At 57.9% G+C, this 24,359-nt stretch overlaps 1 protein-coding gene across 7 annotated transcripts in view; it reads right to left on the reverse strand.

The window, feature by feature from the left end:
* The window catches only part of ELN (elastin), a 32,149-nt gene extending 8,156 nt beyond the window's left edge, over window positions 1–23,993 (reverse strand). For 2 of the 7 annotated variants that reach the window (XM_070460222.1, XM_070460221.1), the window contains exons 1-23: window positions 23,617–23,993; window positions 17,332–17,382; window positions 16,240–16,269; window positions 15,731–15,763; window positions 12,334–12,369; window positions 11,559–11,654; window positions 11,253–11,315; window positions 11,108–11,170; window positions 10,340–10,387; window positions 9,321–9,392; window positions 9,059–9,088; window positions 8,448–8,519; window positions 7,584–7,625; window positions 7,136–7,195; window positions 6,815–6,865; window positions 5,295–5,390; window positions 5,141–5,197; window positions 4,419–4,607; window positions 3,334–3,387; window positions 2,680–2,760; window positions 2,367–2,408; window positions 1,882–1,968; window positions 1,108–1,164 (exon numbers count right to left, since the gene is read on the reverse strand). In XM_070460222.1, the coding sequence (XP_070316323.1) occupies window positions 1,108–1,164; window positions 1,882–1,968; window positions 2,367–2,408; window positions 2,680–2,760; window positions 3,334–3,387; window positions 4,419–4,607; window positions 5,141–5,197; window positions 5,295–5,390; window positions 6,815–6,865; window positions 7,136–7,195; window positions 7,584–7,625; window positions 8,448–8,519; window positions 9,059–9,088; window positions 9,321–9,392; window positions 10,340–10,387; window positions 11,108–11,170; window positions 11,253–11,315; window positions 11,559–11,654; window positions 12,334–12,369; window positions 15,731–15,763; window positions 16,240–16,269; window positions 17,332–17,382; window positions 23,617–23,698 (1,492 nt within the window). In that variant the 5' untranslated portion in view covers window positions 23,699–23,993. The remainder of the gene's footprint in view (window positions 1–1,107; window positions 1,165–1,881; window positions 1,969–2,366; window positions 2,409–2,679; window positions 2,761–3,333; window positions 3,388–4,418; window positions 4,608–5,140; window positions 5,198–5,294; window positions 5,391–6,814; window positions 6,866–7,135; window positions 7,196–7,583; window positions 7,626–8,447; window positions 8,520–9,058; window positions 9,089–9,320; window positions 9,393–10,339; window positions 10,388–11,107; window positions 11,171–11,252; window positions 11,316–11,558; window positions 11,655–12,333; window positions 12,370–15,730; window positions 15,764–16,239; window positions 16,270–17,331; window positions 17,383–23,616) is intronic. The other 5 variants (XM_070460219.1, XM_020896824.2, XM_070460217.1 and 2 more) reach the window with 5 other exon arrangements.
* Window positions 23,994–24,359: the final 366 nt, after the last annotated feature.

Raw genomic sequence — 24,359 nt, forward strand, 5'->3', positions numbered from 1 at the left:
GCCTGATTCCTTGTGACCCCATGGACTGTATAGCCCACCAGACTTCTCTGTCCGTGGAATTTCCCAGGCAAGAAAACAGGAGGGAGATTCCCGATCCAGAGATGAAACTCACACTGCAGTGAGATTCTTTACTATCTGAGCCACCGCGGAAGCCCTCAGCATACGGTAGTTTTACAGAAACGAGTTGCCATGTCTGAATTTAGGAATCACTGGTGGCTCAGTGGTAAAGAAGCTGCCTGTCAAGGTAGGAGACGTAGGTTCGATCCCTGGGTCAGGATGATGCCCTGGAGAAGGAAATGGCAATCCACTCCAGTATTCTTGCCTGGGAAATCCCATGGCCAGAGGAGCCTGGTGGGCTAACAGTCCATGGGGTCACAAAGAGTCAGGCACAACTCAGCGATTAAACAGACCTGAAGTTAAGATTTCTCTGGCAGGAAGAAAAAAAAACCCTGCCCCTGCCCCAGTGCCGGGGCTGGTAAGCAGCTGGGCTCTAAAGTGAACTCTTTCGCTGTGCTATATTCAGAAAGGTGTGGGAGCCTGGGGCTGCCAGGGTGGCCTTCGGATGAAGCAGGAGATGGAGAACCTGGTCTCGCTCGGGGTGGGTGGGAGCTCAGAGGAGCCCAGCGTTTGTTCCAGAAACAGTTCGGAAGGCAGCAAGGGCTTTGGGAAGGGTGGGGGTGGGTGCTGGAGGGCTCTCTGGCATCTCTTCTCTCTTTGCCTTCCTGCTCAGAAACTTCACCCCCATCCCTCAAAGTGCTCGGATGGGCCAAGACCTGCGAGGAAGGCCCAGGCCCAGAATGTGACGACTTGGAGTGGGGGTGCTGTCAGACTCCAGAGCAGAGATATGAGAGAGCAGTGCTCTGGGATCAGGCTCGGAGGCAGAACAGGCAGGGCGCTTCCCAGGTGGCTCAGTGGTAAAGAATCCATCTGCCAAAGCAGGAGATGCGGGTTCCATCCCTGAGTCGGGAAGGTCCCCTGGAGAAGGAAATGGCAACCCACTCCAGTATTCTTGCCTGGGAAAATCCCATGACAGAGGAGCCTGGCGGGCCACAGGCGTGGGTCCGCAAGGAGCTGGACACGACTGAAGGACAAAACAACAACTCTTACCAAACTGGGCGGCTTTGGCGGCGGCTTTGGCGGCTGCAGCTGCTGGAGTCCCGACCCCTGGGAAGGCGAAGATTAAGGATCGGCAGCGGTCCCCAGCACCCCTCCCCTCTCTCTTCCATCCCCCATGGTAGAAAGACTTCGCAGAGTCCGCGTCTGGGGAACTGGCCCCTCTCCCAGGCCCGCACTGTGATGGCCTGCCAGCCGCTCTGGACATGTCGTCTCCCCGAGCAGCAGCTCTGATTCTGCGGCTATTGGAGGGAACGGCTCATTTCTTGCGGGGAGAAACGCAAAAGGGGAATTCCCCCCCCCCCCCCGCCCCGCCCCCGCCCAGAAAGAAGAAATGCAGAAGAGAAATCTTCTGGTGGGAAAACGAAAACACAAACCAACAAAGAGGATTGTAAGTTAATCTCATTTCCTCCCTTTGGAGAAAGAGTGCTGGGTAAACAAAGACTGACACGGGCCCTCCCACCCAATCAGAAAGCAGAAAGGTCCCCGTGGGATGGGGGATGAATGAGGTTTCCCCAAACCCCAGCCAAGCAGAGTTCTGCTGCCTCCCAGGCTGACATCCTGAGCATCCCTGAGGGCAGGGAGGGGACTTCTGGGTTCACCCAGCAATCTGGAATCCTGTGGGGATGCTTCCCTCCAAACTACGGGAAATCCCTTTCTCTGGGTTCAGTCTTGCCATCTGTAAAATGGGACCCTTGATCTACATCAACTCCAGGGCCCCTTCCATGAGATAAACCAAACCCATGTCTGGGCGGGGACACAGCTCACCTGGCACCCCTCCAACACCTGGCACGCCTGGTATTGCTCCGGGGGCACCTGGCACCAGCCCTCCCAGGGCTCCTGCTGCCCCAGCACCTGGAGGGATGAAGAGCATCCAGCTTTGCCTTGAAGCACCGCCTTCTTGGGGGAGCCAAGGGTGGAGGTGGGGGTTACATCATGGCTGGGTATCGGCTGGGCATCTTTAACTCACTGTTGTGTGATGGGGGATAATGAGCCAGATACCAATGACCCCAATAGTGGGCAATTGAAAAGGGCAGAAATGTTCACTGTGGCTTTGGAAAATGGAGCCAGGGGCTTCTGACCTTAATGCCAGGACTTTGCAGCCCCAGAGGCCAAGAGTGTGAGGTTGCTCTGATTTTTGAGCCTGACAGGAGAGCCTGGCTGTGGAGGGGAGGAGGGGAGGGCTTGGCCCTGGGAGGGAGGGGGAGGAGGGGAGGAGGAGGGGGTAGGGGACGCGGGGCTGGGGCACTTACCGATCTTGGCTGCCTTGGCGGCTGCAGCTGCCTGAGCTGCTGCTACGAGGAATCGAGAAAGAAAGAGATTCAGAAACCTTGCTGGATCTCAGCTGGGCTGTGCTAACAGTGCACCTGCCCCAAGGGCACGGGAGGCCCGTCCTGCGCTCTCCCCCAGGTCCTCCCGGAGTTCCCAGAGCTCATTCTACCCTCCCCAGCCTCCCATGACCCACAGAAGACGAGCCTCCAAACTTTTCCCTGTGTCCCCCCACCCCCCACCACCCGCCTTCATGGAGCTAAGGCTCACGGGAAAGGCCAGCTCCCGGAATACTACCTGCATCTCCGTAGCCAGGAAAGCCCCCAGGGCCAGCCCCGAATGTGGGAATGCCTCCAACTCCCACTCCGCCTCTGGCCCCTGCGGAGGGAAGAGAATCAAGGGGTAAAGGATCTAGTGGGAGAGGCTGGGGCGGGCTCTGGGGGATGCTGGATGGGGGAAAGGATGCAAACCTCTCCCCAGGTCTGGTCCCTGAAGGGCAGGAAACCATGAGATGCCTGAGCCCCACCAGCCTCCTCCCTACTGACACCCGTAGTGTGTGCCCAGCCCCTCTCTTCTCTGAGCAGTTGGGGAAAGGGCTCTTTGTTGGTGATGGGCAGACTGCGCACAGTCTTAGCCTCTGCCAGGCTGGGCTGTCCTCTGAGAGGGTCCTGGCCAGGGCAGGGAGGTCAGGGACACTGTCTCCACTGGGAGTGACATACTGGGACTCTACTATTACTGAGTCCCTTGGCCTCACGGTGGGAGACACCTGGGGGACACATCGTCCTGGGGCCCAACAGGCCCAAGTCCCAGCTCTGCCAGTGACTTGCTGTGTGGCCCTGGGCAAATCACTCTCCTTCTCTGGGCTGTACAATGGGGAGTAGAAGATGAGGGTCCTGGAGTCCTAATAAAGGCCAGAACGGGGCAGGGTGGAGCTATCCGCTCAGCACTCACCGAATTTGGCTGCTTTGGCCGCTGCTTTAGCAGCTGCGGCTGGTGACACAGCCCCTGGAGAGACCAAGAGAAACACAAACGCTCAGGGGAGGATGGAGTGGACTCTCAGGATGTGTATATATATCCCACTGTCTTTCAGTCCGTCTTCTTTCTATCTATTGAGCCAACACAGGGTTGTCCATCCATTCACCCACTCATATCTCCACTTACCCATCTATCCATCTGTCTACCCAGCCACCCATTCATCCATCTGCTGACCTTCCCAAATATCTGTCCATTTGTCTATCTTTGATCTCAATCTACCCAACCATTCATCTCTCCAGCCACGCACACATGCATTTATCCATCCATTTATCCACCCGCCTGCCTATCTGTCCTTTCATCTAAATGTCTAACCAACTATCCATTTTGTATTTGCCTTCTACCCACCCATTCATCTGCTCATCCACACATGTGCTTATCCATCCATCCATCATTCTAACCACTTACTTTGTCCCCACCTGCCTATTCATCTCTCTTTTCATCTACCCATTTATCTTGCCATCCACCATTTTACCCATCTTATTTATCCATCCATGTAACCACCCATCTTTGTATCTGTCCACTAATCCACCCATCACCCACTCTCTCATCCATCAACTTGCCTACTCATCCACCTGGCTGTTCACCTACCTCCCCAGCTGCCCATCTGCCCATCCATCCATCCATCGATCCATCCATCCATCTCTCTAGACATCCATCCATTCATCTACCTACCCAGCCATCTATCCACCATTTACTGAACACATATTCTGTGAAGGGCTGGGAACACAGAGATGAAAAAGACACAGTTCCTGCCCCCAGGAGCATATTGACAACCAGAAGGTAAATTGAAGAAGATAAGAGGCTGGCAGTAGTTAATTATAGCCCAAGAAAGAGAAGATGACCAAGGGTATGGAGAGAAGAGGATAGAAGGGTGATGTGTTAAGGAGAATCAGAAAGTCTTGGCAATAATTTCTAACCTCTCTCTCTTGCACACACAAACACACATGCGCACACATTGCCAAGCTCAGCTGGTCCACCTATGATGCCTGAGCACCCAATACCTGGAACTCCGACACCCGGGACTCCAACACCAGGGACTCCAACACCTGGGACTCCAACACCTGGAACCACACCTGGAACCCCAACACCAGGGACCCCAACACCTGGAACCCCAACACCAGGGACCCCAACACCAGGTACTCCAACTCCTGGGACACCGATTACTCCTGGGCCAAGGCCTCCAGCAGCACCTGTGGATGAAAGGATTGCTGTTCTGGCCTGAACCCTGTGGGAACCTCAGGGGGGCCTTTGGGGGCATGACTCTGGGGAGCTTCAGGAGCTGCGGATCCTGTGTGCAGGATGCTAGCTTGGGGGGGCATTGCCTCTGCGTGGATCCACGTCTCCTGAGAGAAGGGGAGGGAACTGAGGGAACCCCGACAGAGCTCTAGGGGTTTGGATCTGTGGCTGGAAGGAGCTCTATGTCTAAAGCAGAGTCAGAATGCTCCACTGGGCCCAGGCAGATGGCACAGCAGCTGTGAGTGGCCCAGGGGGTAAAGTGGGAGGAGCCAGATACTTCGCAGGGTCCCTGCCCACACCTCTGGGCCAATCAGTGGAGAGCAGTGGACACAGCCTGCCGGACAGAGGCAAGGAGGCATGACCATGATGCTTGGGGGGATTGGCGGGGAACAGACCATCCAGCCTTATAGGCCTGGAGCCTTCCAAGGTGCATGCTGAGGCTGGGGCTGGCTGGAGTCCTGGCACTGCCCATTTCGGGGACACTCACCGAATTTGGCTGCCTTAGCAGCGGCGGCAGCAGCAGCAGCATCTGGAGCCCCGACCCCTGGAGAGAAAGCCGCAGAAGGTGAGGCCCTTTTCCTGTGACCTTCTCAAGGACACCCCCCCCCCCCCCCCCCGCCGCCTGCTGGGATGGACCTTACCTGCGATGCCTCCGATGCCAGGAATTGCGCCAGGCACACCAGGAATGCCAGCACCACCAACACCAACACCAGGAAGAACTCCGGCTCCTGCAGCACCTGTTTGGAGTGGGGACAGTGAGGATGTGGCTTCCAGGGGCCCCTCCTGGAGCCAGGCAGGAAGGCCGCTTGGATGCTGGTGTTTTCACCGCTGCAATCTCCTCTGGGAATGAGGCCCAGGCATCTCCGGCCGGGCCTGCTTGGGAAGAGGCCCCCACCCCACTGTTCCTTGACTCACCCCTAAAGTGTCCATTTCAACACTCTCATTAAGGGACTCGTATGTTTTCAGACAAATCCCATTCTAATCACTGCCACATACTGAGAAACCACAAGCGGCCGCTCCCCAGGCCAGAGGGGCCCCTGAAAGAATGTTCAAGACTTCCTCTCTCTGTGTTCCGAACACGCGGCCAAGTTTGTAATCCAAGCGCCGGGCCGCCTGGCTCTCCCAACCCCTCGCTGTCCCTCTCTCTTGCTCCCACATTCCAGCCATCCCCTCCAGCCTTGGGGGCCTGGAGAGAGGACCTCTGTGGGGCAAGCCTCCAACTCAGTACTTCCCTCCACATCCTCACCCCCTTAGGCTAGTGGGCAGGATTCTTCCATCCCATCATGGCTGCAAGAAGGAGCTCCCTTGGGACTGGGGCTGAAGGTGAAGACTTCACCCCCATGATCTAACTCTGAACTGGGGAGTCGCCAGGGGCCCACTCGGCCCATGCATAGGCAGAGAGAAGGCCATGCCACATCGACTAGCCAAGGGATCGTGGGCTTGAGGAGCTAGTTAAAAGTTTTATAGTACATATTAAATTGATACTCAACTATTAAACTGTTTAAATGCTCATACATGTTCTACCTATAATGATCATTCTAACCTCTGCTCTACCCACTCCTTCCTATTTTAACCACCTGGCAAACTCTCTACCTAAATTTTAAGGCTATGAATCAAATATTATTTTCTCTGAGAACCCTTCCTGATTATCCCCAGGTAGAAGCAATGTCTCCCTCTTCCTGAGTCCCGCGACAGTGCTGACATTCTTCAGCAGAGCCCTTATCTGTCCCTGGTTTCTGAAAAGGAGGGAGGGAGGGACAGAGGAGGGAGGGATGGAGGGATGGATGAATGGAGGGATGGGTAGATAGATGGATGGAGAGATGAATGGGCGGATAGATGGGCAGAGGGAGGGGTGGATGAATGGATGGAGAGGGGAGGAAGGGACAGAAGGAGGGAGGGATGGGTGAATGGATGGGTGAAGGGGTGGATGGATGGACCGAGGGATGGAGAATTGGAGGGTGGAGCAGATGCACAGGTGGAAGGAAGAATGAATGGACGGAGGGAGGGAAGAACGGGTAGTGTTGAAACAGTCGGATAAATGGGGGTGTGGCAAGGAGGGGCCACCTTGGCTAGTTATTTGTGAGGCAGGCTCTCAGTGGTAATAGGCATGGTGAGGCTGGAGGGCTGGCAGCTAGCAGGCAGGGGCTCCAGGGGTACTTACCAAGCTTCGCTGCTGCTTTAGCTGCTGCTGCTGCAGCCTGTGTGCCAACCCCTGGGGGAAGAGGAAGGGGAGAGACTGGAAAGTGTGCCCCGGCATCTCCGGAGTCCATCTCTTCCAGGCCCAAGAAAACCAACTGGTTCATATCTGAGTGTGGATGTGGGGCATAGAGCAAGCAGAGGCTGGGAGAGCTGCCCCCAGCTTCCTGCCTTGCCCCACCAGGGTCCTTCTTTAAACTCAGACCAGGGTCTGGATATAGGATGGGCTGGCTGGCATTCTGGAGCCTGAGTTATTTGGCTGGCGGAGGGGTGAGGCTCTCCTTACCTGTCCCTGTTGGATACCCAGCCTTGCCCGCAGCACCAGCCACTCCTCCAGGCCCATAGCCTGCGAGAGGAGAGGCTCAGTGGGCATCCGTGCGATCTCACGGTGGCTGCCCCTCCCCTGCCTTCAAGGACAAGGCCACCCAGAGCCTCCACCTGTCACCCCCAGCCAGAGTTAAATGCAAACATGTGTGGAATGGTTATTCCCATTTTACAGATGAAAAGACTGAGGTTCCAAGAAGAAAACCTGTTTTCTCAAGGCCTGGGGATAAGTGTGAGGTCTTGAGTCCCAGTTCCATGTCCCCCTCCTTAGGGGGCTCCCATTCTGAGACTCCACACCCACCCTACCCCCCAGCTGGTGTTCTCCTAGCCCTGGACTGGGGCCATAGCTCCCTTGCCAGAACCCTGTGGCTGGAAGGAGCCAGAAGCCCGCCAGTCTAAGAGGGCCTTACCATAGGGCAGTTTCCCAGTGCTGTAGGGCAGTCCATAGCCACCTGAGGAGATGGAGCGTGGGTTCAGTGGCTGCCCCAGGGCAGCCCCACGCCTCACTGGGCCCCCACTACCTGGGCAGACAGACCTAGTCCCTGCAGGTACTGAGGCCTGAGGCCTCCTTCCATCCATCAAGGTCCTGAGCTTCTTCCAGAGGCTCTCAGGAGAGCCAAGGCCTTGGAGGAGGCGGGGGAGAGGATGCCCCGCTCCAGGGCACAAAGGGATGGCCATTCTTCTACCTGCCATGGCCCCCAAGTCTGAGGGTCTTCCTTACTCACTTCCCCATCAGGAAATAGCTTCTCATCGTGTGAACTTGACAGCTCGGGTGGGTTGACATCAGACGTTTCTTTCCAGTGAATGGTGTTTCTTACCATCAACACACATGGTTTCCCATTGGGGCTACGGGTCTCTGTGTGTGTGTATGTGTGTGCACATGGGTGCGTGTGTGTGTATGGGAGGCCAGGACCTACAAGATGTTGGTTTCTCCCCTCTTTCTTTTTTAAAAAATATTTCTTTATTTATTTGGCTGTGCAGCATCTCAGTTGAGGCATGGGGGATTTTTAGTTGCAGCGTTCAGGCTCTAATTCCCTGGCCAGGGCTCGAACCCTGGTTTGGGAGTGTGGAGTCTCAGCCACTGGATCACCAGGGAAGTTCCTCCCGGCTTTCTTTTGCCGGTGACCAGAAGTGGGCAAAATTACCCAGGTCTCCTGACTACCCTCTCCAGCCACCCCAAGATACAGGTGGGCAAACAAGTCCCCTCTCGAGCTGACCTCCCAGCAGGGAGGCCCCGTGTGAGTGGTGTCTCTCGAATCCTCTGCCTGCCTCACCTGGCAGCTTGGGTGCCTTGATGGGGTATCCCAGCGGGACTCCAGGCTGCTGCCCTCCGAAGGGTCCAACTCCTGTGGGAGCAAGGAGGGCAAAACAATCAGGCCCCAGTCACGTGGGCCAGCAGCCCTGCGAAGCCTCCAGCCTCCCCTTCCACTTTCTGCTCAGACTAGAGTGAGCTCCCATGGCATCAGAATCCGGAAAGCATCCTGCCTAGAGGGCCTTCCTGCCTCCTTATGTCGTCGGTCAGCTGAACAATCCCCAGCGATGGGCTGCTTCCTCCAGGAAGCTGTAGGATGCTCTCTTTGCTGGGGCTCGGGCTACACTCAGAGACCGCAGCCCTCTCGCCATTTGGGGGCTTTTTAGTTGCAGCGTGAAGGCTCTAGCTCTAGTTCTAGCAGGTTCTAGTTTTCTGGGCTCCTCTGGGCTGCCAGACAGGGGGTTGGGGCAGGAGAAGCAGGCCTGTGACGGACGCCACTTTGTGCCAAAGCCAGTCCAAGGCCTGTTGCAATGGGAGTGCTCAGCTCCTCCCAGGGCAGGAGTCCCTGCCTGGCTGGACACCCCATGGGCCTGTCCACCCTCCCTGGCGTGGAGGGACCCAGCCTTGCCTTACCTGGGATTCCAGCAAAAGCTCCGCCCCCAGCTGCAATGACAAGGAACCATCACTGTGGCTTGGCCACCGCGGACCCAGGGCACCCCAGCACCAGTGAAGGGCGTGTTGGCCCAAGCCGTGGCCAGTTCTGCCCAGACCTCCCAGCTCATCACAAACACATCGGGCATTTCTCACCGCCCATCTGGGCCAGCTGAGCCCAGGTTCCCCACCCCCCTCAACCCAGGACAGAGGGGACTGAGGGTGATCTGACACTCCCACATACCTGGGGCCTTGGGCTTGACTCCTGCTCCAGTGGGAACCCCGGGGAGGACCCCTATGCCCGGGAACCGAGCTCCTGAGCGGGCAAAGAGGGGGCTAGCAGTGAGGGCAGGAACCTGGCACCGCACCCACCCTCAGGGACACAGCTGGCCTCCTTCTTCGATGTCAGCTGCTGGCGTGGCTCATGGGGTTGGGGGGGGCCCTCTGGTGGTCACTTCTCTGCCCCATCTGCCCCCAGGTCAGAAGTTTTAATCCTATTTCCTAGCCCCGCGCTTCTGTCGTCCTGTCTCTGAAACCTGAGTTAATTTCCCGTCGCCCTGCCCAGCCTCATCAGAGAAGACAGGCCCGTAGGTCGGGGAGGCCTGTGCCCTCGGTGGGGGGCTCTCGCCGGATGCGATTCACTACCAAACACAGAGCTGTCATCTGCTCTGGCCGGGAGGTCTCCAGCGTTCAGTGCTGCCACCTCCCCTTTCTCCCCCCAACCCCCAGGGGGCTGGGCCACAGGGCAGGGAGGGGCTGGGGGGGTGTGGGGGGGGGGACCCTCTGCCAGTTAATCCCTCCGAGCCAGCCCGAGCCTGGGGTTTTGGGGGAATTCAGGAGGTCACATGTTGGGTGGGGTGGCCAGGCCCTGGCGGGGAAAGGAGGTTGAGAGGGCAACTCTGAGGGTCTCCTGCAGGGCGGATGTGCTGGGCGGGCCCCCCTGGTGACTCATGGCGTTTGGGAAACAGCTGGCCACCCTGGGGACTTGGTTTGTCCCCGAAGACCTACTGCAGGCTGTGACGATGGTCTGGGTCAGGGCCTCAGCTTGGGGTTCTGGGGGGGACTGGGGGGAGCTTGCTGATCTTCGTAGGGGAAAGACAACCAGAGCTATCTTAGGTCTGTGGCCCGAGCTTTGATGCTTAGGGAGACAGTGCCCGTCGGGACTCCAGTGGCCACAGTTTGGGGGAGCTGGGGGGCCCCCCGGGAGGCTGCCAGGGGCTGCTCTCCTCGCTCTAGGGTCCCTCTTTTCCTGTTTGCCCTCACCTGCGCCTGGGAGCACTCCGCCTGGGTATGCACCTGGGAGCCCCACACCTATGGCCGAAAAAAACACGTGAGCAGCAGCCTGGCCTCCAAACGTGTGAGCAGCAGCCTTGCCTCCAGGAGTCTCTCCTGGCCCTTCCCTCTGTGGCAGCCCCAGGGCTCCCGAGCTAGCCCCCCAGGTTCACCCCCCGCCCCGGGGAAGAGCCGGGGACATGTGTGTGGTGGCTGCAGGCCCCCCCATACGAGTTCCGGAAGTCATCTGCAAATCCCTCTGTGCGTGGATTTGTCCCGTCTCCTGGAGCCTGTTTACACGGCCGGCCCAGCCCACCTCGGGGCTAACAGCTTCCAGATGTTCCCTCCCTGCTGTGTGGACTCAGGCCGCCTTTGGTTGAACCTGAAGTCACTTCCTTGAGGGCTCGGTGCGGAGGGATGGGCACCGGATGGGGCTTCACCCCAGCCCTGCCAGGACCGGGCGGGCCCTGATGCTGACTCCCTGCTTTGCGCCTCAGTGTCCCCATCGGTCACCCGAATGCCTGCCACAGAGCCTGTCTCTCAGGTCTGCTCCAAGGTCCTGGAGGAAGGGCCTGGAAGGACGGCTGGAGTCCCTCGCCCCTGTTTGGGACCTGGCATCATGCCCTGGGCCTGTCTCTGCCCCTTGACGCCTGCACCGCTGCAGCCAGGCCCTGCCCTTCCTGTCCCGGGGGGGCCTTGGGGGCTCTTGCCCCTCCCTGACCTCTGCCCTCCAGCCGCAGGGACTCTGTCCACACTGACCTGGCACTTTCCCAGGCTTCGCTCCAGCCCCGACTCCGGCTCCGAGCGGAGGCACCACCGCACCTGGAGGGGAAGGGGCCACATCAGACGGGGCTCCCCTGCTCCCACGACTTCCCCCCGGGCCACCCAGGTCTCGCCTCCATACCTGTAGACACTCCTAAGCCGCCAACACCACCGATGCCGCCGACCCCGCCGAGACCAGCAGCACCTGCGGAGGTGGAGGGGGGATCACACCAGGAACCGCGAAAGGCAGGAGGACCCTGGACTGAGGTCTGGCCTGCCTCTGCCTCACTTTGAGACTAGGACGTAGCTGGTTGCCTCCCATCACCCCCAGTAGACTGGAGCTGAGGATCCCATTCACCTGCCCCCCAACCCAGGAAAGGTTCTTTGCAAGGTGGAGAGCCCACGAAGGCCAGAGGGCTTATGGCACATTCTAAAGGGTAATACTCACCGGCCTTGGCAGCAGCTTTATAGGCGGCAGCAGCGCCAGCCGGGCCACCGGGCACCAGTGCCCCTGGGAAGGCACCTGCGGGAAAAGCCCCAAGCCCTGCAGAGAGGAAGATGGGTGATGTCCTGCCCCCAGCCCAGCCCCGGCCCGCCCAGTCCAGGAGGTACATCTGAGGCTCTCCTGCTTCGTGCAAAGACATGACTGCTGCTCCCAGGACCGGGTTCAATGTCAGAGATGCAGTAAGGCCCAGGCTGCTCCTCTCAGCCTGACAAGCTACGGAGATCCTTTGGGGTCAGACTTCCATACCTCCCTCCTCCAGGAAGCCTTCCTGAAGCCCCGCTGAGTCGGGTGACTCCTTTGGGCTCCTGGGGCTGCTTCCTTCTAGCTCTTTTTGCGTGCTGCCTGCTAAATTGCTGAAGTCGTGTCCGACTCTTTGGGACCCATGGACTGTAGCCCGCCGTAGCTCTTCTGTCCACGGGGTTCTCCAGGCAAGAATCCTGGAGTGGGTTGCCATGCCCTTCTCCAAGGGAATCTTCCCGACCCAGGAATCGAACCTGCCTCTCATTATGTCTCCTGCATTGGCAGGCGGGTTCTTTACCACCAGCGTCACCTCATCACTATATTATAATAGTGCCAAGACCCAGCTGTCACTCCCTGGGCCCCGGGCAGGTGGTCTTAGCATGACCCCCTACACCAGTGCCCAGGACAGGCCTGGTCTGCACCTGTACCCTTGGCTCTGGCCCCCAGAGGGGCATCTTGCCTGAATGTTGACACTAACCTGCCCCAAGGCCAGCGCCGGCGAGCCCTCCAACACCTGTAGGGAGAAGAAGACAGAGCCAGGTGAGGGGAGGCTGGTGTGGGTCATCGTTCCTGGGCCCAGGATGTTCCCATCCTGGGTCTCGTGGAACCCAGCAATGCTGGGATCTGTGTGTGGCCACTCAGGTCTCTAAGCTGGACTCAAGTTTTCGGTACTTGGCGGCCAATCCTGGTAAGATAGTCACCACTGTTTAATAACCAACTGCTTTGTGTCATGTGGATGCCACTGTGTTGATCCCAACTTCCCAACCAGAACCTCAGTTTCCTTGGAAGTCCCGCCAGCTAACGGGGGACCCAGGAGGGCTTTCTCTCAGGGCTGGAGCTGAGCAGAAGTTGCCAGCAAGGCCAGGCCAGGCCCTGCCCTGCTCCCACGTTAGCCCCACCCCAGGCCTTGCTTCGGCTTCCTTGCAGGAGTCCCCTGGCTCAGCCCACGCCCTCTCCTTTGTATCTGGAGCCCTTTTTTGTCATCCATCTAGCCTGCCCTGCAGTCTGGGAGCCTCCTTGCCTGCAGACAGATGCTAAAATGTTTATAAAAAGCCAAATGGGTCCCTCTGGCTCTCTTTCCCACATCTGGGCTCGATCTCTGCTTTTCTCCCTCCAGGAGACATTCCATGGCTTTGGCCAGGACCGATGGGCAATCAGGTTGGAGTTCACAACCGTGCCGGCTTTGTTTCCAATTATGTGAGAATCTCTCCCACAAGCGCCCGTCCTGGCCACCAGGGTCCCAAGCTCAGAGGCAGCCTCTCTAGGGACTGACCCCAAACAAGCAGGACAGCTGAGCCCCGGAGAGCCCACCTGCCTTTCTTTGGGTGTGGTCCCCTGGCCTCACTTCCTACTTATGTGAGCTGGCCCGTCTGAAAGCCAGCCAGGCCCTCTGAGAGATGGGCCCGTCTCCCTTCCGGGCAGGTGTGGTGTGGTCTGGCTGGGCCCGGGGTGTGCCTGGGTTCACTTCCCAGCGCTGCCGGCCCTGCCTCGCCCCAGCTCTGTCGGGGGTGTTTCTCTCCAGCCTGGCCTGTTTCCTGAGGTCCAGCAGGGCAGCAGACACCCTCTGGCCTTTCCCGACCGCAGAGGGGCCGGGAGGAGAGGATGGGGACCGGACAGGAAGCGAGAAGAGGCCGGGTGGGTGGGGTGGGGGCAGGGGGCCATCTGCAGCCATCTGCCCTCTTCCCGTGCTCCCCCCAGGGTCACCCTGCAGCCTGAGCAGCGTCCCACCCTGCTGCCCTTCTTCCCGTGGACTCCTCTGGCCCAAATGCCCCCAGGAGTCCAGCCCCTGGAAAGCAGGAGAGGGGGTGAGGAGGAGAGAGGGGTGAGAATGCCCACGGTTGGGAGCCCGGAGAGGCCTGGCTTATCCAGCCATCTCTATTTAGAGTCACTGAGCTCTGGATTTACATCTTGCTGCCCCATGCTACTCCTTGCATGAAATAGCAGGTCACTTCCCTTTTCCAAGACTCAGTTTCCCCAGATACAAAAGGGCCCGCGTGTCCCCAACCTTCCTGGGACCACAGGGCCCGTGAGCAGAGAGCATGTCGGGTCTGCAGCCTGTTGGGGTGACCGCTGGATGTCCCCCCCGCTCCTTCCTGGGCTCTCGGGTGGGTGACTGGCCTTCAGCTGGTGCTGAGGGTGTGGGTGGTGCTGGCTTCCAGCTGCCTGGTCCCCCACTGAGAGCCCAGGAGGGGCCAGCCCACCGAGGCCCATGAGGAGCAGCTGCCAGGCCACCCACCCTCTATTCGCCAAGGGATTAGTTGTTCCCAGGCATGACACTTGCCTGGGCATGCCCGGATGTGGGGAGCTGCCCTGTGTGGGGGGCACTGTGGCCCTGTCCAGGCCTTTGGAGCCCAGAGTCCTCAGGCTGAAAGATAAGCTCTGGGAGGTCATGGAGTCCAGGCCCATTTCATCAGCCGAGGTCCTGACTTTCCTCTCGGTCTACATCTTTACCCCAGGCTGGAAGTCCTTTTGGAAGTCAAGCTAAACCTTTCATTACTCAAAGCTTCACTTTACCAACTGCAACTGTGTGCGGTTTTCTCAGCCTTCTCTCTGGTGTTTCATCACAACCTACCGTGTGTCCCCAGCTGCCAATGGGATCAACCAGTCCCTCCTCTAGCTCCGCAGTCACGACTGCCTCCATCTGGGTCTTCCCAGATAAGTGCGATCCTAATTCCACACCCTTGCTTATCTAGCCTTTCCTCTGTTCTCTCTCCACCATCAAAGACCCTTTTAAGATCACTCAGTCCTCTGAGAAGATAGGAAAACGGTTCTGGTGGGATGAGCAATGAACCCCAAAGGGCTCCCAGCCCTGCAGACTCCTACAGACCCCAGTAAACCCCTTGCCCAGGCCTCCTGCCCTCCTGTGTCTCTCTCTCTTGCCTGGCCCCAGCCCTAGAGTTTCACAACCCAGATGGGCTTGCAGGGAAGGGGAATCTGGGTCTCATAGATTCATTTGCACTTGAATCATCGAACATTGTTGGGGGGGTGGATTTCGTAAGAGCTGTTGGACAAGCAAACTGTCCTGGAGTCTCGGGCTTCAAAGCCAGGGAGACACAGAGCGGTGGGGGGCGGGTTGGGGGGGGGGCTACATCTCATGTGGATCAGATCATAAATCCACAGGGAGACACCCCTTCCTCCACCTGATCCTTATCCACCAGGACTTCCCGGAGGAACCCGCCCTCCCTCTTGCCTGGGGGGTGTATTCTCTGGAGCTTAGTGGACCTAGCAGTAGATTGGAGCCCTGTGGGCCAAGACAGAGCCAACCACATCTTACTGGAAAACTCCATGGTCGAAGCACAGTTGAAAGGGGCCTGGGAAGGAAGCTCATCTGGGGTTAGGGTCAGGGTACAGCCTAGGTTTAGGTGCAGGGCTTTGATCTGGGGTCAGGATAAGGGCTCAGAATGGGTCATCAGAGTCAAAGATAGCCGAGATCTTGGCCTGGAGTAAGAGAGGGCTTCATCTGGGAGTCAGGGATCATTCAGGCAGAGGCCAGGGTCCAATTATCTATGTCTGAGCCCAGAGTGACATGACAGGCTTGGTGGCCACTGGAACTTCAATTCTGACCTTTGACCCCAGCAACAGGGCTGTTTTCTGGGATCTGGTGCAGAGGGGACTCTTGGAGGGTACAGAGGCCTGGGCAGAGTTGGTGCGGGACACCCCATCTTCAGGGAGGACTGTAAGCTGCCTCTAGCCTCCTGACCCTGGAAGCCCTGGAGGTCAGTCCTAGCCTGGTCCTGGGAGGCGCTGACTAGAGGGGAGGGTCCGTCCACCACCTCACTCCCTCCTCCCATCCACAGACCCGGTTCACGGCTCTGTGGCCCCTTCCCTCCCCTGCCCCCGGCCCTGGCTCAGCGCTCAGAGGCTGCAGGGCTTACCTGGCTTGGCTGGTTTGCCGGCAGGGCCCAGTGCTACGAAGGGAAGAGATGGTCGTTAATGGGGAGTCCCAGCCCACCTGTCTCACCACAATCCCCACAGGGCACTGTGAGGTCAGCAATGGTCCTCCCCTGCATACAAGGAGCTGCTGGGAGCCCAGCGCCCAGCTGCCTGGGTGGGGGCCCCAGCTCCCGTCCTGACCTGGGATTTCCCTCTCTTGCACTGTTTATCAGGCCTCTGAAGGGGGTGATGTTTCCCACTCAGCTGGATTTGCATGGATCAAAAGAAATATGAAAGAAGGCGGCGGCCCCCAGGGAAAAGAGGCTGGGGGCAAAGGCTTAGGGGGCCCATGGGATCTAGGTTTTAGAAAAGCCCCTCCCCACTAGACGCTCAGTCTGGGAAATGAGGGACTCCTTAATGCCTGGGTTTTCTGAGGTCTGAGGTCTAAGGATGTGTGTGGATTAGACTCAGACCCCATTAGCGAGGAGCCAAGTTTGGTGTTTGAACTCACCTCCTCCTCCCAGGCCTCCGAGACCAGCCCCTGTGTTGACAGGATAGAGGGAGAGAGAGGGAAAACCATCAAGGTCCCTGCCAAGAAGCCATCCTCTGACCCACGGTCAAATCCATCACTGCCTAGCCACATGATCTTGGGCAAGCCTTGGGCTCTGTGAGCCTCTGTCTCCTCATCTGTCTCTTCTGGCAAAAGTCTCCTGCCTCTGTGGGTGCCTTGGAACGTGCTGGTGGTTTCTCTCACTTCCACATCAATTCTGAATGCTCAAACCCTTTTATTCTTTGTTTTTTTTTTGGCCATACTGTGTGGTGTGAGGGGTCTCAGTCCCCTGGACCTAGAACCCATGCCCCCTGTAGTGAAAGCATGGTTTCTTAACCACTGGACCACCAGGGAAGTCCCTTAAACACTTTTTAAGTATTGAAAATATTACTTGTGATTTTTCAATCTACGTTAAAACATCATGCTATTTTTCAAAATTAAAGGAAGAGATTGCCTCCCCACTACCACCCCACCCCCCTGCCATGCCAATGAGCTAACATTCTGTCCTTTTTTTTTTTTTTCTTGAGGCGGGGCTCATTTTCATCCGCACCTAGTTCTTGCTTTTATATTGTTTTTACTTGAAAATCACTTGACCGTCAGAGAGCATATTCATACTTTTTAGTAGTTGCATAACCTTAGTTTACTTAATCACACCCTCCTGTCAAGCGGGTTTCTTGTTTTGCATTTTTGCTAGTAACATTCCTATGAAACTTGGGGCAGATGGCTTTTTTTTTTCTCTTCTTGTCAATGATTTCCTTTGAATGGATCTCCAAGAGTGGGGTTAATGGTTCGAAGACTGTAAACAGCAGAGGATTGGTGAGGCGGCCACTTTCCTACGGATTGCAAGCACTGAGTTTCCTCTTTTAGAAAAGTTATGCTCAGTAGTTGTAGAACAGCATCATGTAAACTGCTTTTTAATACAGGAGTGACTGATGAGTCCTCTGCGGCTGGCGTACCAATATTTTTTCCTTCTGCAGTGTCCAAATGTGTGTCTCTTGCAAATTTAATCATCATCTGTCTTACCTGGGCACGTGCAAATTTCATGTACATTACCTGGGAAGAAGACGCCTCCAGGAACTGCACCAGGAACAGCTCCCGGGACCCCTGGAAGGAAGGAGGCAGAGTCCCCCATGAACCAGAATGAATAAAAGCATGCTAATGATAAAAGATAGGGATGATGGCAATAATACCGTGTCTACAAAGTAATCAGTGTTGCCCAAGCACATTATATTTCCAAAGCATTTTCTCTTTCCTGCTCCTCAAAATGGCCCAGTGAGGGTGGAAGGGCAGGGATTATTAACTTCAGTTTAACAGATGTGAATTCAGGCTCAGAGACATTAAGACACAGGCTAGGGGTCACACAGCTGCAAATAGATGGAGCCTGGATTCAAAGCCAGGCCACTTCTCTGAGCATAATGGCTCGCGCTGTGTTACCTGGGGAGGGCCTGGCCGGGGACTGGGTCTGAGCACCTTTGGCTGGGCAGCCACGTCCCTCCAGCCCTGAGCGGTGTGGGCAGGGTCCAGCGTCGTGGGAGAGCAGGCCTGGGCTGTGACAGCAAGCGGTAAGGAAACGCGCTGCTGCCAGCCAAGGCCCAGCCATTCCCACACTGATAGGAAAGCGTGAGGTCAGCGTCCTCAGCCGCTGGGCAGCAGAGCTTGGGTGGGGCTCTGGCTGTCTGACACAGAGCTGTCTAAGGAGGCGCCGGGGCCCAGAGGGGGACACCATGAATGAGCAAAGTGAATAGTTTCCTAAGGAAAAGCTAATTCACTGCCTCGGCCAAAGCCGCCGTCTGCCCAGCCCAGATCACGAGTTCAGTCCCCACGGACCCATGAAGCTCTCACAGGGGAACACTGGGAGGCCGGGCCCCAGACCCAGCCTGTGTGTAGTCATGGCAACAGACAATCCTGGTGCAGACCAGGCCCTGACTCCACCACCACTGAATGGCCCCTTGACAAGCCGCCTTGCCGGTGCCCCAGCCTGAGCCCCAGCACTGCCCAGCTGAACAGGGCTGAACGGCCCGGGTTGGGGGAGCGTGTCGGGCAGCTCCCCAGGTGCCCAGCAGACATCTGGCCTCTGTGGCCAGGCTGCACAGCTGGGCCTGCTGGCCCCAGGGCCCGGGCAGCCTCAGCCATGGCCCAGCAGGGTGGAGGATGCCAAGCTGTCATGGTCCCCCTGTGCCAAAGCTCCGGCGCCGCCTGCCCCTCCACCCCGGGCCTGAGCCGCCCCCCTGCCCGCCCCCCTCACACTCCCCCACGACCCACCCCAAGCACCGCAATCCAGGCCTGGAGTGTCTAAGTAATCTGCTCAGAGCCTCGAGGGGCTCAGAGCGGTGGCCCAGGAGGCTGGGCCTGCTGGGCATGGGCGCTCGGGCCCTGTCATCGACTGCCAAGTGCACACATGGTCCTTTGATGCCTTCTCTGGCTCGGGCTTCCAGCTCTGAGCAGTCTCGCGTGTGCCTTTCCCTGTCGTAGCTCCAGGCCTTTCTCTGCCTCAGCCTCTCTCCCTCCTCCCCTCCCTTCCCCTCCCCCTCCTCTCTCCTCTCCCCTCCGCTCTCTGGCTCCAGAGTGGTGGTGGGGTGCTGCAAGAACAATGAGGTGGGCGGAGGGAGCAAAGGGCTCCGGACAGACCCATCTGGTGTCTAATCCCGGCAGTGCCAACTTCTTACCATCTGTGTGACCTCTGGCAAGTCACTTAACCTCTCTGAACTTCAGTTTCCTTTGTTACAATGTGGGGCTAATAACTTCTGGCCTTGCCAGGTTGCTGCGGAGTTGTCAGAGTTCCAGAGACCTGCCCTGGGCCTGTGCTCGGTAATTGCTCCAAAATAAATTAATTAATGACTGACACTTTGTTTCTACTTCACAGTACATGGCCTGGGGCCAGGTAGACAGTAGGTGCTCAATAAAGGATGGATGAATTAGGTGGAGGGGAGGCAAGACGGTAGCCTGGAGGTCTGGTCTGACCTCTTCCATCCCCAACCTGCTTACAGGTCTCCCCACCTCAAGCTGGTCTGGCTGAACCCCCAGTTCCTCTCCTGGAGTTCTGTTCTCCCCCCAGCACACGGGCCAGGCTCGAACCGGGATCGGGCAGCTCCTCTGCGTTCACTCTGCCCAGGGCCTACCCATCCTCTCCCCAGCTCTCTCTTCTCCCCACTCTCCACCTCCATGATTCAGAGCCCAGCAGTGTCTGCCAAACTCCATGCCTGAACCATGACGGCCCGCGGAGCCAAAGGTTTTGATCCCCGTTTTGCACTGAGGAAAGGAGAAGGCTTAGTGGGCGTAAAGGCTCCCCGCCGGGCCCCTCTTTGAGTGCAGGAGACGTGAAACAGAGTAAGACCGGTGGTGATCAAAGGCCTTTGAAAAGGCGGTGGTCTCCTCTCCTGCCCCTCATGCAAAGGGTCATTCTGCTTCCCACCTCCCCTCCTTGGCCTGAGCTGTTCCTGTTGCCAGGAATGCCCTTTCCTCTCTCCAAGTCCTACCCTTCCACCAAGACTGGGCTCAGCGTCTCCCCCCTGCCGTCTCTGAGCCTGTGGTTCCCACTGCTCAGCTGGCCCAAAGCAGTTGGCCTGGAGCGTACTTGTCTTGTTTTATGTGGGTTTGGCTTGTTTCACCGGCTAGCCCAGGGTGGAACTTGTCTCTTGCATCTTAGAATCATGGTCCTAGACTCTCAGGGATCATAACAGTCTTTTGGCCTGGGTTGAAATTTCTCTGCGAACATCTTGTGTTTCTGCTTGCACGCCTCCAGTGACAGGCAAATCACCACCTCCTGATGCTATCAGCTCTACCGACAGAGAGATCTCCCTCCTATTGAGACAGAATCCGTTCCTCTGTCTCTCGGGTTCTGCCCTGCAGAGCACCAAAGACTGAGTCTCACCTCCCACCCACAGAAGTCCCTCAAACATTTAATTTTCTTCAAGTTTTAACTCAAATGTCACCTCTGCCATGAAGCCTTCCTGGATTTCCTCTATACCACCCCATCTCCCAGTCTTGTCAGCTTTCTCCATTACTGCATCTCTATTTACACATGGGCTGCCTCCCCATTAGACAAAGCATGGCATGAGTAGCAAGAGAAAAAATTAAACCTTATAAATGTGTATGAATTATAAGGGTTGATATTAGCTCACACTAGCAAAGTCCCAATAAAAGAATATATGGTTTTTAAAATTCACATTCCCATAGTCCCCTTACTTGATGCATTATTTGCAATGTGACATTGCTGGAGCCACCCACTGGCCCTAGGAGGTATGCTGGGCAAAATGCTCCCCATTTTACAGCCAGGGAAACCATCCATGAGCCAGAGAGATGAAGTGCCTGGCCCGGTACCCACAACTGACCCCAGTTACACGCAGGGCCTTCTGCCTGGGCCCTGGGCTCCAGGTTCAAAGAGCTGGGACACGGCTGTTTGGGAGCAAGCAGAGGGCCAGCGGGCCTTGGCCGGGGACTTTGCCAATTTCAAGTCCATGGGGGCCGGCCTGGGGAGCAGATAAGACCACACGAAGCTGTTTGTTGTTTGCATGGAGAAAGGCTGCCAAGGGCTTTTCAAAAACAATCCGCCCTCCAGTGACTGAGTCTGTCCCCTCCCTCCCCTCGGGCACGCCTGCCTTCCTGCCTCAGCCCCAGCAGACTCAGAGAGCAGCATCAACCCCTAAACTGGGGGTCCGAGGCCCTGGAGGCCCCTCAGAATCACCTGGGCGGCGGCTTTAACAAGGCCTACACATCTGGGTCCCTCCTCAGACCGAGTAAAGCCAGAATTTTGGGGTGAGACCCCATGTCAGAATGGTTTCAAGTTCCCTGTGTAATTCCAATAGGCAGTCAGGACTGAAAAAAATCCCTGTTTCAAAACCATCTTCAGTTCCGAAATCAGAAAAACAAAACCGAAAAACCACCCAAAGCTAAAATGATAAAATTTCTGGGGATTTGGGACAGCTGGTCCCAATTATAACTGATTTAATTTCTCTCTCTCTTTAAATGGCAAGGGAGTCTGGGGCAAATGATCTTCAAAGCTACTTTTGACCCATCTTAAATGGGTCCAGACAACCCTTCCATCGCAGAGCCTTCCTGGGTTGTCCCTTTTTTGTCTCCATTGGCAACATGGTTCTTTGGGACTGGGGGACCCATGAGGGTGACATCCCTCAGGGTGGCCGGGCAGGTGTGAGTGCGTGCGTGCTTGTGTGAGCATGTGCGTGTGGGAGGGGGGCCTCCTTTGGGAGGCTCTGGGCACAAACCTCAGAAGACCTCATCAGTTCACACACCCCTTATTTGGACCCGGCTACTCTACCACCCGGGACAGAGCTGAGATTTATGTTTGCAAAAAAAGAACAGGGCCAGGGAACATTTAGCCCGGTCATTGAGGGTGCATTCTTCTTAGGGCAGGCCCACCCCAGAGTACTCAGCCCCAGGCCTGCCCCTTCCCAAATGCCACTTGGAACCTGGCCCCTGCCGCCCTCATCCTTTAGCCCAGGGATGAACTGGCTGGTACTCACCCCGTGGTGCTGCCTTAGCCTGTCTCAGCCTCAATCTCCCTGTTTGTCGAGCGTAGATAAAAATTCTTTAATCTCAGGGTTCCTGCGGGAGCTACATGCCGTGCTCTAGAGGGGAGCCGTCTCTGGGAAGGAAGGTGTCCAGGGGCCAGACTCCGGGGAGGAGGTGCAGATGGGACCCGAGCTGCCATCTCAGGCCCAGGGACAGCTGCTCCCCCGGAATGGTCTCTCTGCCCCCCATGGGACCCCACCTGATGCTGCACCAGCATCCCTCGGCTTTGTCCAGACTCGGGAGCCGACCTCTGCGCAGGAAGCCCCTGCTCCCAGCGGTCCTGCCCCGCTGGTCAATCTCACGGAAACAGCTGCTGCCCTTGCCCTCCGGCCTGGCCCTGCTCCACCCGGAGCCCACCCCCCCATCCCGACACTGGCCCCCACTGGTTCTCATGGCAAAGAGGACCCTCCTGGAAACCAGAGCCCACCCAGGCTACCCCACGAAAGGTTCATGAGCTGCCTGCACCTCTCTCTCCCCATGGCCAGGAGCACCTTCGGGGATGCTGGGGGACCATTCCCAGAGTCCCCCCAAGGTGTGGCAGCCCTGAGGGGGTGTCCTCCGGGACCATGGCTGGGAACATGCCAGGTGGCCGGGGAGTGCCCCCAGGTTCGTGCAAGCCCCCAGCACGCTGGGCTCTCCCTCTGCCAGGAGACGGATACCTTCCCCAGCTTCACTGTCCTTGCTGGTGTTCCATAGCACACATACTCGCACGCACACACTCACATGCACGCACATACTCAGTGACAAACCACACCCGGTGACACACCTGGACACCAGATTGCCTCTGTGTGGACGCCTGTTGGGTGGCAGACTTTTGCACATGCTAACAGGCACTTTCACATATCTTATGAATATATCCTATAACATGCCTCCTTCCAACACACGCACACATACTCACACATGCATATGCACAATGACAGACCACACCCAGTGACACACCTGGACACCAGATCGCCTCTGTGTTCAGACTTTTGCACATGTTAATGGGTACTTTCATATATCCTATAACACCCCTCCTTCCAACACACACACACACACACACACACACACACACACACACCTGTCCAGGGATAAACCTGTGAACATTCATCCCCTCGTCCTCTATCTGATGACCTCCTCCCCTATCTGATGACACGATTGGACACCTACAGACCATGCACGCCTGGGCAAGAGCATGTAACACACTCATGCACACACGCACATTCACACACTCACACACACGCTCAGAAGTCCCAGCCTTTCTCACCAGGGACAGACCACAGTGGCAGCTTTCCAACCCGCAGCCCTGTAATCAACTTAACCCTGACATCACCCGGAGCGGGTCCCTACTTCCCCGGGGACGAGGAACCTGCCGAGGTCAGAGAGCTAGCTGCCGCAGAGCTGGCCTCCAGCCCAGGTCCCCTGTCCCCGGGGCACGTGTGCACAGCCACCGGGTCCACAGGTGTGCAAACCGCCGGTGCTCACAGACCCGACGGGACCTTGCCGGCCCTTCCCCAGCGTGCTCGGGACCCCCACCTTGGGAGAGCCCCCCAGGACAGGGCAAGGTTCATCCGCCCTGTCGGGGCAGCAGAAGCCGGCACTGGTCTGGGACCATTCTGAGTCTCGGGGCGAGCATACGACAGGTTTCTGCTCCGCACGGCTGGCTCCCAGGAGGGGCGGTTCTGAGGTTCCAGTGGCCGAGGGGCTCCTGCCTGGGACCCCCCCTGGAGGGTGCTGGGAGTGCAGGGCGCCCTCTCGTCGGTCGGTCCAGCCACCTGAGCGGGTGGCCCGAGGGCTGCGGGCCCTTCGGGGGAACAGGGTGAGGCCTACCTCCAGGCTGCGAGGGGTGGAGGATGCACAGCAGGAGCAGGAGGACTCCGGGCCGCCGAGCCGCAGCTGTCAGACCCGCCATCTCGGGGAGAAATGCCCCAGCCCGCTCTCTGCGCCTCGTTTTATCCCCAAAGCGTAATTGCTGCCTCGTCGGCTGCGAGGGAAGGAGGGAGGGAGAGAGGGCGGGCGGGAGGGCGGGAGAAGGGGGAGGCCTCGGGGAGGGGGCCACGGGGAGGGGGCAATTACGAAAGGCCGGCTCGCAAGCCTCCCAGGCTGGGTCTGACTGGACTGGACTGTGGGCTCTTTTTTTTTTTTCCCTTAAAACACACGCGCGCACATACACACGCGCACACACACACACACACACACACACAGTTTCCCCCCATCTCTCTCCCGCTTTCCCTCTGCGGCTGTTCTTTCGCTGCTGGCCCTGTTCCCGCCAGAAAGTGCGAGGGGGGCCTCTGCCAGGACAGCCCTCGGGAGAGGAAGCAGGAGGGAGGGCCCTGCAGCCCGGCCAAAAATCCGGCCCCAGCCAAGGCCTGAGTGGCCAGGCCCCCGCCCCTCCGGCTGGGCCCCAGGCCCAGTGTGGGGACAGAGGCCAGCTGTCCTGCGCCTCTGCGCCCCCACCCCGGCCCTCCAGACTCCCTCAGCACCCCCAGACCTGGCCAGAGACAGGCCAAAGCTGGGGAGGGGGCTGTTGGTCAGACCTGGGGTCCCGGGTCCATCCAGGCCCGGGCCTGGAG

This window comes from Odocoileus virginianus, chromosome 33 (assembly GCF_023699985.2).
Source record: "Odocoileus virginianus isolate 20LAN1187 ecotype Illinois chromosome 33, Ovbor_1.2, whole genome shotgun sequence".
In the NCBI taxonomy this organism is placed as follows: Eukaryota; Metazoa; Chordata; class Mammalia; order Artiodactyla; family Cervidae; genus Odocoileus; species Odocoileus virginianus.